Genomic DNA, 15458 nt, shown 5'->3' on the forward strand with positions numbered 1-15458 from the left:
GCGCTGACAAGCTTCTTAATGTTCTGTTTTGGAATCGCTACCCATTCTTCACGTGAAAAAGCCTCAAGCTCAGTGATATTTAATGGCTTCCGTGCGGCAACTGCCTACTTTTAATCTCACCAAGGCTTTGGTTAACTTAGACGTGCTTGGGATGATTGTCTTGCTGGAAAGTCCAATGATCACCAAGGTTTAATTTGTCAACAGAAAGCATCATTTTTATCTTCTTTTTACTATCTGGGAATTCAGTAATACACAGGATAAGATGTTACAATCCCTTGTGCCAAGATCCCAGGCAAAACACATTTAGAGGCCCTGTTCAACTAAGAAACCCTACCAAACCTACGGTCATGTGATATGACAATTAACCTATAATCTACATAAACTAAGTAAAAGCTGCTGGCTTGTAAGCCCATTAAGCAGCAGTGGATAATTCAAACATTGTAAAACATAAACTAACTAAACACTGCTGGCTTGTATGGCCCGCTCAGCAGCTAACCATACCAACAAGCAGTATGAAGACATAAGAACCTGGCCTAAACAACAGCAGTATGCAGCATGTCATAATGAGGTCAGATGCAAAACTGAGATTGCCAGTTCTTGCCGCAGAAAAACAGCCACACAGCCATCATCAATGATCCACCTCCATGCTCGACTGTGGGGATAGTATTCTTCTGGTCATAAGCATGGCCTGTTGCACAGCAGACATACTGCTGGTTCATATGTCCAAACAGTTCCAGTTTTGTTTCATCGGTCCATAGAATTGTCTATAATCAAATCCAAATTCCTCCTGGCACATTCGAGTCAACTTTTGATGTTAGTTTGGTCAATAGTGGAGTGCATCCTAGAGTCGTGCAATGATGTCCTTGTTTATCCAGTGTATGTCTTATAGTTGCTAAGTTGCCAAAGGCCATTGATGAAATCTCAGGCTTTTTTTCCACAACCAGGCAGGTTTGCAGCTGTTCCATAAGTTTTAAACTTTGGAACTCAATTGACCTTTGGCTAAGCCCCGCCCCCCTTAGTTACTGTTGCTACGTCCGACATTCTCTTCTGGGCTGTGGTTTTCTGGTTATCTATAAGGCTCTGGTATCAATATCAAGGAGCAACACTGTTCATGCAAAGCTGGGTACGTCTCTATTCACTTCTATAATCGTTATTACGAAGCAAACGGACTAACGTTACGCACGTATAACGTTGTATTTCTTCAGCGTGTGCTAGCGTATCAACAACTATGCAACTTAAGCTGTAACGGTGATGTTTTGGTTAGCTCCACAGGGTTTTGCGCACACATCATTGGGCTTATCCATACCCTGGATGCTGGATATATATCGACAGTATAGCCTGCCGAGACCGAAAATATGAGACGCCTGCGTTAAAGTCAATGGAGCGCTGTGGAAAAAGTGTCGGACCCTTGTGGGAGCTCTCTTGGCTGTGATTGGTCAATCTACATTCTAGGGCGGGGCTTAGCCAAAGGTCAATTGGAATGTTATGTTTTTTTTGTAAATCTTCTTATACCCAAGGACCTTCATGTGTAAAGAAATAATCTCATATATATATATATATATATGGTTGGGATAAATCCATATATATACACACACACACACACAGTGTGAGTGCAGGACCTAGGTAGGTGGGCCACTCGCCACCATCAGTGACTCACAGCTGCTGCAGATGGCCCAGCCGTCTGGTGTGTATGTGATTACACTGTTTATCTCATAATAAAAAAAGAAACTGTATGAATGCAGAGTGCACAGTTAAAATATGAAGTGAAACTCTTGAATTTTGAAAGCCTCAAACTGATGGATTTATGTAGCTTTGCATGGCTCCATAAAGAGGGGACGGACAAGAGAAAGGTAAACCTGAATAAATGATTTGATGTTCAAGTTTCTGACATTTCATCATTCAATACATTTATCTTTGCATGATATTGTTTTATGGTGCATTTACACTTTCAGTCTGTGTAAGTGAACAAGGATGCATTTTATAATATTTTGTATACAGTGTAATCTTATTGCCAGCACATTTCAAAACAATGTCTGCTCCTACACGGGAAAGAAAGTCTCCTCGCGGCCACGTTGACCTTCTAACAATCCAAACTAAAAAATTAACTGTTTTGGTAACTAGTGGAAAGGTAACTTACAACTATTTGTATGTCTTGCATTAAATGAAAGTATAGAATAAAAGAAAAAACAATATTTTTGCATTCAAGGTTTCTGTCTGCATGCATAAAGTCCTTTCCTTATACAACATCTGCCTCGAGACACTAGTGTTAAAGTAATAATCGGAAACAAAATGCTTCAACATGTCATGGTACTGAGCTTTGGACTTTCTCCTGGGTTTTTCTTGTTTTCCTGGCATTACTTTACCTTCACGTAGGCCACTATCTTCAAAGATATGGTGGCCAGGTAGAGGGAGTTCATGGCAAAATCCATAAGATTCCACCAGTCATGGATGTACTCGGTGAATCCTCCATCCCACATCTCCTTGATCTCTGCCCAGATGAAGCCTTAAACAGACACGCAGTTGGTTATTTACATGCAGCACATTTATGTGTGTGAATAATGTCTTCCGGCAGCAGCTCAGGGACTGACATAGACACAGTCTGACTTTACTCTAAATAATCATAATAAAGTCTTTTCTGATTCTGATTCTGATTCTGATAATGCACAAGTCATTTTTCTTCTCTCGAAATATTTGGTTTTCTGGGTTGTTATTTTAAGATAAGTGGTTGACCTTATGTTAAACAGAAGCTTGGAGGCTTTAAAGAGGGGATGACAAGGAGACTTGCAGAGGTGAAACAAAATACTTTAACCCTAGCTAGGTGGTCTCCACAGTAATTTATTCCACATCCCTATCTATCCTCAAACTTTCCATGTCTGTCTTTTTGAAGTAAGCTGGCAACAGCATCTATGTAAACAGTAAACCTGCTGTTTCTCTCTGGTTGGGATAAATCCATTCTTTCTGAGCATGTTTCTTCCACGTGAGATAAACTTCAGGTTATGAGTTTCCAGGAGGGACAGAACCAGTTGCTCAAAAAGAAAAAGGCGACCAAAGCTGGAAGCCTGGTGGACAGCCACATTGGAAATATCTCGATCATCTTTTTCTGCTTAATCAATTCAGTGTTGTCAATAAAGCTGCTCCCTGACCAGAGGGACAATAGGCCAAAGCTTCTTGAGACATACCTCCCAAGCAGAGTCTTGTTCCCTGGGTTCCTCCTTATCTCATCTATAAACACCTATGTTTCTGTTTCATATAGACAGAATCTATAGTTATGTCCTTCACTGGCACCTCCCCCTCACTCTTTCACTCAGTCTCGCTTTTTTTTTTTTAAGTTAGCCAGCAACTAAACCAAACTTTGTCTTGACATGTCTCTGAAGGTTCTAAGTCATCCAGGTCATGGTATATCCTTAGATGAAAATCTTCAAGAAACCCTAAAAGTCCAGTTGCCCTTGTTTCAGCTTTGTTTTTTTTGGATTCATCTGGACATTATTTTGTCCATTGCTGTCTGGACACAGCAATTGACAAAATGATTGTCTGGTCAAAAAGCAGTTTGTGCATCCATGTGCTTTAACAGCTAGCTTTTTTTCTATATGAAAGGAACCTGAGCTTGTTTTGTAAAATGATCACCACTCAGCACGTGTTTCGCCTTCACTTGTGTTGTTTTTAACATTTTGCTCACCGATCAGTTTTAATGATCAACACATCAACCAGCTCATAGTAAACCTGATTTATTGTTGTAATCAAGTGTTTCAAAGACAGGAGAAGATGAAAAAGAAAAAGAAGAAGAGACTATGGAGATGAGCAGATGGTTTTGCATTTTCCCAAGTGATTATGGTTTGTATTTGGAAAAGATTGATGTCAGCTCAGTGAGCGAACATGGAGATGTAATTACTCATATTTCACACCCACCCGCCTTCACATACACACCCACATCCAGTACATACAACCGACTCCTCCACACATTTGAAATCTACCGACCACAAACACTCACATACACACTCAGAGGCCTCTTGATGATCAGCAACCAAAGTGAACAAAGATAAGTTGTGTTTTTCATTCTGCTATTTGAATCAGTCTGGAGGAGACAGTATGGCTGTTGCCAGGGCAGTGACTCATTCATCTTTCAGACCTCGAATTGTAATAGTAGATGTGAGAAAAGAGATACAAATGAAGACATAAACTGTGCCTTATTTTATTTATTTTTTGGTGATGTCAATTGGTCAATTAAAAAGAAAAACAACTGATGCAGCAGAAGCAACAATCGTTTTAATTTCTCACATTCCTCTACCTCAGTGCTTCTCAAACAGTGGAAAATGACGAAGCGCATGTAGTGCTTGGCAAGCGCTATTCATTAATGTTAACCCCTTAACGCCTGAATTGATTTTTCAGTTATATAAAGAAATTAATTATTTGTGTTTTTGCTTATCACTCCGACCGGTCCTACGAGAAACTAGTGCTTGCAAAAGGTTCCTAGGAATTTTTTGAATGTGCACAAACCGACATTGGAGTACGCGTTGTTTCGGCTGCAGTCTGAGCGGAAACTGCGTCGCGAATTCGCGACACTAGGCAAGAAGGGGTTAATAAGGATACAATGTTATGCAGAGGTGTACTTATAACAATTTTATAGACACATTATACTATTTATAGTCGCGGCGGAAAGTGTGTGTGTGTGTGTGTGGGGGGGGGGGGGGGGGGGGGTTCTTCTTCCTGGGGGGGCGTAACAGAAAATAACTGAGAAGCACTGCTCTACCTAGACAATGCAGCTTGACACTGTACAGTTCTCTTCTGCTGTTAAAGTAGCTGATAAATTAGGTGCTCAAACCACAGGGCCACTAGAGGCCCTGGCCGGCAGCGAATGAAACCCATTGAGTAGCCTCTGGAATTGAATACTGAAGCCTGAACCAGCATTTTTTCTCAAGGCCAACAAGGCGACTCGAAGAAATTACCATATTTCTTGTCAAATTTACAGCCTCAGTTAACATTTGACTAATGACTTTGTAGTCTTGAATTAAATTTCAAATCTTCTTCAATACAACGTAATGATTCCATGCATAGTTAAATACATGATGAAGCAGGGTCTGCCTTAGGGCGTGAGTCACTATAGTAAGGACCCAGCAGCAACTTTCAGGGCTACAAAAAATAAAGCCAATATTGAAGTGCCAAAACTGCCGCTCCTTAAATGTCCACCGGAGGCTGAATCTAAGAACACGTCAGTCCTCACAGACCTCCACGTTAAAATGTCTAACAACTTGTTTTCATTGTTTCAGCTTGTTTTTTGTACATACCATGGCCTGGATTACTGAGAACCTTCACAGACTCATACAATTAAAATAAAACAGATTAATGAAATTTTGTTTCGTTAGACATCTTTCCTGTTTTAACAGCTGTAAATCAAGATTTACATATTTGCATATTTTAATTAATGAAATATGTTTAAATTTAATCTATGTTTAACCATTATTCAGTTTGAATGCCATGCCCCAACTAAAGACAAAGATGTCTGCCTACTTGGGGCAGATGTCCCCATGTATGATCCAGGGATCGTGTTAACCGAATATTTTCTGTAATTTTTTTTAAACTGTGACGGAAAAATCTGAAGGCCATCTGTCATTTTGACAGATTGCAGTTTACACCCCTGACCACTGGCGAGTGGCGAGTGAGGTTATTAATTGGCTCTTGTCTCTAATTGCAGTTTACATTCCAAACGTTTATTTATTTTTTTTTAAAAAAGAAAATTTCATAATGAAATCCAAATGGTGTATTAGAGGACTCATATTCTGATAAAAATTGAGATAAGAATCTCAAAATTATTTAAATTGGGTGTTGAATGAAAACATCCAGTTGAAGATGATATGCTCTGCTGGATTTCAAAGAGAAACAGACCCTTTGACTTTTTTTTAATATAAATAAAATAATTGGGAATATGTAGACAACACACAAAATGACCTCAAATCCAGTCCAACAACCAATCAGTGTCACTCCTCTGTCCATCACTGCCCAGATGGGCAGTATAGATAGATAGATAGATAGATAGATAGATAGATAGATAAAACAGATAAAACAGAAATAAGTCTGAAAACTAGACTAACTTACCCAGCACCCACGGAAGAATCATCCACTCCACAATGGTGGGCGGTGGACCCTGCATGTGCAGGTTGGTGCGGGCAATGTGCTGTGAGGCTAGTAGCAGGAGGAAAAGGAAGGTCAGGTAGGATGCTGTGTGACAGATGAACTTGATGAAGGGCTTCTTAATGAAACGGCCAAGAGCACTCTTTGGAGCTAGCAGGTAGATCTGAAGGAAGAGACAGAGGGAGAAGACAGAGTTAATGTTTTTTAACTTCAGAAAAAGAAACTTGTATTACTGGATTGCTTCATGTATCAGAGCTGTTAATGCTCTTCTTATTGCCAGTGTTTCTGCTGTTATGATGCTTGTTTACTTGTTCTGCTCATCTACTTGCTCCTGGCAACCTCAACTAACTCTGAGTCACGCCAGAAAGGCTTTCAATGGATCTGAACACAACAGAGTCAAAAACAATGAGGCACCGGTAGAGAGACACAGGTATGTTGACATACATTATGAAAACATTAACAAGTCATTTCAGTACGGCAGATTATTGCTATGTTGACAATTCACATGAATGATCTTACAATAGCAATAAAAGAACTCAGATAAGGCCAGATTTCTTGTTTCGAAATTCGAGTTGTACATAAAATCTGCAACCTCCTCACTCATTAATGGGATTAACAGATATTTACATTCAATATTTATTCCAGAAATAGTATTCGAAAAAAATGTTTCTAGTTGCTAAGTTATGATAAAATAAGCTAAGCTAAGGTAAGATGACCTAAGTTAAGATATGATGAACTACGATAAAATTAACTAAGATATGATAAACTAAGAAGCTAAAATAAGCTCAGCTCAACTCAAAGTGAAGCCAAAGGAAAGTTCCCCCTGGTGTGTGGCTGCAGTATAGGTAATAAGCTCCATCTCTTTCATGTTAGCGGATTAGACTTGTTCCGAACAAAAACACAGCAAATATATCTTTTCCAAGGATTCTGATAAGAACTGAGTCTGGTTATGACGGGCTATAGTCATCTCTTTTTTTCTCAGTTCAAGAAATCCTCCAATCTGAGTGTCAGGCTGCTAAATTCCCAAAGTAGGAACTAGTAAAGATATAAAATATTCTCATAATGAGGTGTCTGCAAACTTCTACTTCCTGTTTAAGCTGATGATCTTTCCAGATTCCTTCCCATTTTCTTCTTTTTGGACTTCAACCTTTATTCATTTTTTCTCTGTTTCTTAATTTATTTAAGATTTATTTATCTTTTCTTCCTCCTCTTCATTTGTCCCTTAATTTTCGCAAAATTTATTTTCCTTTCCATTGTTAATTCCTTCCTTTTAACATGTGCTGTCTCTTTTTTCCTCAAATCCTTTCTCCTCAAACTTTTCACTTCACATTTGCTTTCCCTCAGTATTCCTTCTCCTCCTCTTTTTCTTCCTCACCAGTGAGAAGATAGGAAACAGGAGTCCAATGATGAAGCAGGTGACTAGCTTGACCACCCAGTGTCGTCTCCTCCAGCCTGGAAAGCCATCATACCACAGCGTGGCCAGCAGCTGCTGACAATTCGGCTGAGCCACAAACTGAAGTGAGGATGAGAACGGAAATACAGATGAAAAATGAATGCAAAAAAGAATCCAATGTGACTGTAGGAGTTTGGGAAAGAGGGAAAAAGATAAAATCTGTGATTATCTTGCAATTTAGGTGAACACTAATTCATGCGAAACCAAAAAAGCAACATTTCAGCACATTAAAACATTGCTCAAGTCTACAAGTTTCTGAACTACTCTAGCTCACGACTGGTTCATACATCTGCCAGAAGGATTCCGGATAGTGGCTACAATTACCATTTTTCAATATTTGTGGTAAGAGAGTCCAACTGAACTGTTTTCCTGGGCGCTAAATAAATTGATCTGATCAGATATATGTGTTTACATGCCCCTAAACATCAATCAGAGAACTTTACTGACAAAGTGGTTCTGCGTCTGTGGCGCATCAAATCTACTGGAAGCAGAAAAAAGCAGAAAAAGCTGTTTTTAACCTTATTTTTAACGCTAAATTGATTCAGTAGAAAAAGTAAATATCAATAATGCTAACCTCCCTCCCTCCAGAAAAGTGGATTAATTTAAGATTAAACTAGAGTTAACTGTGGGTAACCATGAGATTAATTGTGATTAAATGCTTTCATTGATTGATGGCCCTCACAGCAAACATTAAACTTACAATTAAAATATACTGTAAGTCTGATATTCTCCATCTAACATGTGGTATATTCTAGTGTGGTGCTACAAAACTTAACATAGAAACATTTCTGTTCAAACTGAATGATATGATCAAGGCAGAGGCCATTCATCACATCTAGAGACTTTTGGGGTCCTGAGCAAAAATGTACATACTAGCCTTGGTCTTGGACACACTGCTCTGCAAGCTAATTCCAACTAATGCTAACTATCAAAGAAAGAACATATGACATGATGTGATGCGAGTGTCTCTCCCTCATAGTTAACGCTAGACTTGCAGCATTCCATTTGCCATTATCTGCTTGATCTTAGTTTCTTTTTTCCTCATCCTCTTTTTAGTACACAACATGTAATGGGACTGTGTGTCTGGAACTGTCTGCTGTCATCAAAAACTTTGCCACTGCTGTAGATTAAAGTTAGTTAGTCCTCTGGAGGCTCCCTATTGGCCTGGGGCTCCAAGCAGCTTCCAGACATTCCTTATTCAGATGAATCAGTAAAAGTTTTATCTTTGTCATAGAGCTGTTATGACAAACCAGAAGTTACTTCCTGCCCCGCAGCATCTAGCTGCTCTGTTAATCAGGTTTCCTCCATTTACATCTCATGACAGCTCATCCACTAATACCACTGACATCGCACCAGACTATTTGTCCCCGTCAGCCCTCAAGCTGACCTTTGAATCACTGAGAACCAAACAAGACCTCCTGTCTTTCGGTTTCTTTTCTTCCCCATTGTGTCCTTCCATTTCTTCTTTTCCCTCCATTCCTTCCATTCCTTTCTCACAAATGTGCTCAAACTATTACATTTGATTAATTCAGTGCTTTTCATGAGTTCTTTTTGGTGATTAGCTAGGAGTGAAATTATTTTGTAGACAGTAATTATCTATCACTTGAAATGTGTGTATTTCTCTCTTAAACACACATCCTATTGAATTGACTAAATAAACAACCGGCTCCATTTTGTGTACCCACCTTGCATTAAGATTTGGGCTATCAGCAGGACTTTTAATGCAAGGACTGAACAGGCCCAATGAAAAGAGCTTAAGATGTTCATTCAGAAAAAAACTCTATAAGTGATCACCTTTTAGACAAAAGCAATTGATGTCTGTTCATTAGTGATGAGAGCCTTTTAAAATAGTCTAAACAAGAATTAATAAATTAACTTGTTTAATATGAGTACAAAGGGTGCGATTCTGTTATTAAAACGCATGTGGTTAATTAGGGATGTGAATGTTGATGTACAAGGAGCCAAGTGACACTAAGTAATGTATTTCCTCATTAATGACCGGTGTCTCTATTTACCTTTATTACCAGAATTCTTTCTGTCACTGTTTTAAACAGCACAGCGGTAAAATTACAGTGCATATGGAAATTTTCATGGTTCAAATTATAATAGCTTTTTGCAGGTCTGTAAAATAACAAACATCACAACACAGAGATCAATAAATAAATAATAACTTAAAGTGTATGCTTTCAGTGAGTGAGAGAGACTTAACAGCTTGTTTCAAAATATGTATCACCTTCCCAAGTAATGACGCACATGCGACAAATGACTGTTTGTGTTTCTGAAAGAGATCTCTTAGGCAGAGATCCATAACAGACAGTGTGGGATGAAATACACCCCATAATCAAATCCAAATGGCATGTTATTAGATGCAGCTATGTGAAGTAATAGTTCAAACTCAACAAATGTAGATTCATGCTACCTTTTTAATACAAAAAAAAGTAAATAGCTTTTTTCTAGTCACAGTAGGTGGTAGGCATACTGGTGTTATCAGAAACATAACATTTATGAATACCTCCTAGGTGTATATGAGTAATAATTTCAAGAAAATAAGGATTCTTTTAAGTGTGTGTGAATTTCTGTTTTTTATTAAGTCACGGGGACCAAATTGTTTCTGGGGCAACTTTTTAGGGGGCCACAACTTTTGAGGGTTAAAAGTAGTAAAGGCTTGGTTTTAGGATAAAAGTTAGAACCGTCACCTTGCCGTGATGGAGGAGTTTGAGTGCCCTAATGACCCTATGGGCTATGTCTAGGGCATTTTGCCCCTGGTAGGGTCTCCCAAGGCAGATTCTAGACAAAGGGCCAGACCAAGAACAGTTCAGAAGACCCTTAATGTAGAAGAAGAATAAGAGTCCGTGTACCTGGCCCGGAGGATTATGGTCCAGCCCAAACTGGAGACATGGGTTCGCCTCCCTGTGGGCCCACCACCCGCAGGAGGAGCATTGAAGTGTCCGGTGCAATGTGGATCAGGCAGCAGACCAAGACGGTGGCCTTGGCAGTCTGGTCCTCGGTTACGGAAGCTGGCTCTTGGGACATGGAATGTCACCTCTCTGGCGGGGAAGGAGCTGGAGCTTGTGGAAGAGGTTGAGCGCTATCGACTAGATATAGTCAGCCTCACCTTGACACATAGTGTCAGGTCTGGACCCTCTTCTTCGCTCCAGTTGCTCCAGGTGAGAGGCGGAGGGGTGGGCTTCTTGCTTGCTCTCTCTGCCTGCACGTTGGGGTTCTCCTGGGTGGACGAAAGGGTTGGGTAACAGGTCCTGAATGTTATCTGCACTTATGCGCCGAACAGCAGTTCAGAATAGGAGGCCCTAGGACAGATGCTGGATTACACCCCGACTGGGGACTCCATTGTCCTGCTAGGGGACTTCAACGCTCACGTGGGCAATGACAGCGTGACCTGGAGGGGCGTGATCTGAACCCGTGTGGTGTTCAGTTATTGGACTTGTATGTGAGTTGCAGTCTGTCCATAACTAACACCATGTTCAAACATAAGGTTGTTCATCGGTGCTCTTGGCACCATGACAGCCTAGGTCATAGGTCAATGATTGACTTTATAGTCATATCATCTGACCTGCAACCGTATGTTCGGCTGAAGAGAGGAGCAGAGTTGTCAACTAGATGGCATGGGAGGAGTTTGGTGAATCTATGGAAGAATACTATCGATCAACTCCGAAGAGGGGGGTAGGCGGCAACTCACCATTTTCAGTGGGGACGGAACTGCTGATGTCAACTGGGGATATCGTCAGGTGGTGGAAGGAGGAGCTCCTCAATCCCACCAACATGTATTCCATATAGGAAACAGCCGGAGGGCCTGGGGTTGGACCGTCCAATCTCTGGGGCAGAAGTCGGCGAGGTAGTGAAACAACTCTGCGGCGGTGGAGTTCCAGGAGTGGATGAGATCCATGCTGGGGAAGGCTCTGGATGTTGTAGGGCTGTCCTGGCTGACACGCCTATGCAACATTGTGTGGACATCGGGGGCAGTGCCTCTGGTGTGGCAGACCGGCGTGGTGTTTCCCATCTTTAAGATAGGAAACCAGAGGGTGCGTTCGTATAAGGAGATCACCTCCTCAGTCTCCCTGGCAAGGTCTATACCAGAGTGCCGGAAAAAGAGGGTCTGGTCAATGGTTGAACCTCAGATCGAGGAGTAACAATGCAATTTTCGTCCTGGATGTGGATTTTCCAGCCCGCACCTTTGGTCATGAAGTTTGGGTAATGACTGAAAGAATGAGATTGAGAATACAAGCGGCCGAAATGAGTTTCCTTCACAGGGTGGCCGGGCTTAGCCTTAGAGATAGGGTAAGGAGCCTGGACACACGGGAGGAGCTCAGAGTAGAACTGCTGCTCTTCCACGTCGAGAGGAGTCAGTTGAGGTGGCTACGGCATCTGGTAAGGATGCCTCCCGGACGCCTCTCAGAAGGTCCTTATAAGTTTGGATGGGTGAGGACTCTGGATAACAAAATAATTATATACCGGAGAGGAAATGAGACAGAAGGTGTGAGAGAAAGAGATGTAAAACCAAGGCGCCGTGTCCCTCTTCCTCCTCTTTATATCCTTGACACCACTCATCTTTCTCAGTGCTTCATCCTCATTCTTATTGTTCCGTTTTCCATCAATCTTCTTCCTTTTTTCTCCCAATCCACTCTTCCATTTCTCCTGACACCATGGCTTTTTTTCCCTTTCATCCTCATCCTCCTCGGTTTGTTTCTTCTTCCCCGCTTCCTCCTCTTTCTTTCCCTTTACTCTTCCTCTGTTCATTATTTCTTTTTTCATCTGTCTTCTTTTTCTTCCACACCTTGTCTCCCTCTTCACCTCTTCAATCTCTCCTGTCACTACTCTGCTCTTATCCTTTCTTCCTCCCTCTTCTTTCTTTGCCTCACTGTTACGCTTCTTCTTTTTTCCTATTGTCTGCCCTTTTTTCCCCCATTTATTGCCTCCTTTTTCTTTCTGTCCTCCACATCCTCTTCCTCATCCATCTTTCGATTTCTCTTGTCCCCTTTTCTTTTTCATCATTTCTCATTTTCTTCCTTTCATTTTTCTTCTTTAACGCTTTTATCTACATGATCTTGAATTATTTTTTCTACTTTGCTCTTCCTTCTCTTCATACATCTATTTTTTTATTCTTTCTCATCCTATTTTACTCTTCCTCTTCTTTTCTCCTATTCTTTCCTTCATTCGTACCTGATCCTTTCTTTTCCCTTTTCCTTATTTCATACTCACTCACTCCTCTTTGTACTCCATCCTACATTCTTGTATCGTTTTCCTCCATGCCTTATCCTCTTCTGCATTCTTTATTTTTATTTATCTACTTCTCCTGACACCAATCCTTTTCCCTTTCTTCTCCCTCATGTCTTTATGCTCATTCGTCCTCTTTCTTTCCCCTTAACTTTCACTCTTCTTCTTTTCTCCTGTTGTTTGTTCTTTCTTTTCCCATTTCACAACTTTTCTGCTTTAATCCATATCTCTCGGTCTTTTATTCACTGCATCCTTTTCCAGTCATTTTCCTTCTCTTACTTGCTTTCTCTGCTCTTCCTTACCCACTTCTCTCTACCTTATTTTTTTCTCTCCTCTATCTCTTGCCCAATCCATCCCTCAGCTCTGGGTTGGTTTCCTGTTGCTATGGCAGCAGTATGCCAATGAGGGAGCTGATCTCTTGGTTCCACTAAACTTCAGTAGCCACCTCCTTTCTCTCCTTTTCCGTTCTGGTCTCGACTCCGTCCTGCTTCAGTCGGTAAACACCCTTGTCAAAGGTGACTCTTTTGATGAAAACACTCAACGCTGATGAAACTCTGTTCAAAACAGCTTCTCAACCAATCTGAGAGCAGGAACGAGGAAACAAAACCCCCAGAGGAAAGGGAGTCAATCCGAGGCTCTTCTTCAGTGTTTCGTGGACATTAAGGGAACTCTGAGATAGATTACAAACTGTGAATTAGCTTAAATTCATCAGTGCTCAGAAAACAAATGCAATATAAATGGTTTACATCCAAGCGGTTAATCTCTCACTTATGTGAAGGAGTATGTGGTGGACAGATAATTAAAAAAAGATTTTATTCATCAAAGCCAATAAATTCAGAAAGCAAAAGAAAACTTAAAGTAGAAAACCACTGTTGGCTTTCTACAAACCAGCTGGAGATCCGCAACATAAAGTGGAGGAAAGACAAAAATAAATAATCTATCTTAATAAATCATTTAAAAATGCAAACTCTCAACAAAATGAGAACTTTTGAGATTCAGCACCAGGGTTTTAAACATCACTTAAAGGCATGCCCCAATCAATGTCGGGGCCAATGCAGGCATTTTAAAAATGTAGCGTCAAAACTTCTTCTTTAGCTGCCAAATACATAAAGAAGACGAAGAAGCAAAATCACATGATTCAACATGTCTGCTGTGTGGAAGGACATTCAATACTACCAACTTGATTCAACACCAACAAAAAAATACTAAACTGAATCCATAGAGTCCAATCAGGCAAAGGATGCACCCAAACAACAACACCAAACACTGCATTTAAAAGAAGATAAAAGTTTCCTGGAGACAGCGTCAAAGAGAAAAATATTCCAGAAAAGCTTAGGGAGGCTATGGAAGCATTGGATGACCAGAACATTTCTGGAGTAGAGAACACAAGGCTACCCTCTCCACACTACTTTAACTTTGACAGAAATATTTATTGGACTGAATCCAGTCACATGGTGCACAAATAACCTAGGAGAATCCAAGGAAGATACGGAAAGTTTTTATAGCTTGGATCAGCCGATACTCAATATTAAAAGATCGGACTTCAAGCTGTGTTGTGTTTAATGTGTACACAGGTAAACTCCATATGAACGGTGTCCTGTGGTATACATTAACTCGTATCTGAAAATTTCCATATTAGAGAAGTCATAATTCACATAATTCAATTGTGACATGTTAATTTGACACATTCAAATATATGGTCACAATTGCTGAGTTATTTTCAATAATTATTGGTGAAAAAATGTTAAATGGTAACATGGGAAATGGCCTTGCTTTTACACTGTAAACCTTTGATGTAAATTTACAGTGAAATCTGAACAGTATTTTACTGTATCACTGTCATACAGTATCATACTGTAAACAGCAATGCAATCTGGGAGAAAAAAATGTGATTACAGCAAATTACAGCATTTTAAGAGAATTACTTTTTTACAGGATTATACTGTAAACAGCTGAGCATCATGGGAAGGTGAAAGGAAAGTGCGGGAACTAAAATTTGAAAATCTACCGATATAGCAAGACCTTTTTATTATCTTATTTTTGCAGCTTGCATTTTATTTTTGTTGATTTTAACTTTGGTGCAAGTCTGCCAGCCAGTCTCTGTCACCACGAAGGCATTTACAGGACAACGTGCTCAGCCTTTTGTCACAGATGTCCGGAGCCGTCTGATGTCCTCCACTGAGTAAGTTAACATTAATTCACCATTTTTTTCTGATTTAGGAGGAGGATTTGAGGATTTCTCCAGTTGAATTTTCTGCCATTTAGAACAGTGTTAGAACAAAGCTGTTGAAAAGTTTCGTTTTTGCAAGCTAGCTAAAATTAGAAAATGTCAGCATTTTGTCTCAATCAACATTAAAACAAGACTGTTGCTTTTGCTGGAAGATAACATAGTAACATAGCAAGTTTCACCTATAGTGCTTTGTGTGCCTGTTTCCACATGGATAAAAAGAGCCATGAAAAGTTTCTATTTGCAGTGTTCCAGTTAGCTAAAATTAGCGAATCTCAGCATTGTGTATCGGTTTACATTAACAAACACTGATGCATTTGCTGATAGATATTTTAACTACTAATTTAGAAAGGTAGTAAGTCTGTTTTATTTACAGTTCTGACTGTTATATCCTATCTTATAGTACAACTGTTGTATTGA

At 40.1% G+C, this 15458-nt stretch overlaps 1 protein-coding gene across 1 annotated transcript in view; it reads right to left on the reverse strand.

Annotated features, from left to right (window-relative positions):
• The window catches only part of trpc5a (transient receptor potential cation channel, subfamily C, member 5a), a gene marked incomplete at both ends in the record, with an annotated part of 99857 nt that overhangs the window by 52002 nt on the left and 32397 nt on the right, over positions 1 to 15458 (reverse strand). The window contains 3 exons of the mRNA XM_084541277.1: positions 2364 to 2503; positions 6091 to 6289; positions 7502 to 7639. Coding sequence (XP_084397403.1) covers positions 2364 to 2503; positions 6091 to 6289; positions 7502 to 7639 — 477 coding nt within the window. The remainder of the gene's footprint in view (positions 1 to 2363; positions 2504 to 6090; positions 6290 to 7501; positions 7640 to 15458) is intronic.

Source organism: Chelon labrosus (assembly GCF_963514085.1).
Source record: "Chelon labrosus genome assembly, chromosome: 1".
Taxonomy (NCBI): Eukaryota; Metazoa; Chordata; class Actinopteri; order Mugiliformes; family Mugilidae; genus Chelon; species Chelon labrosus.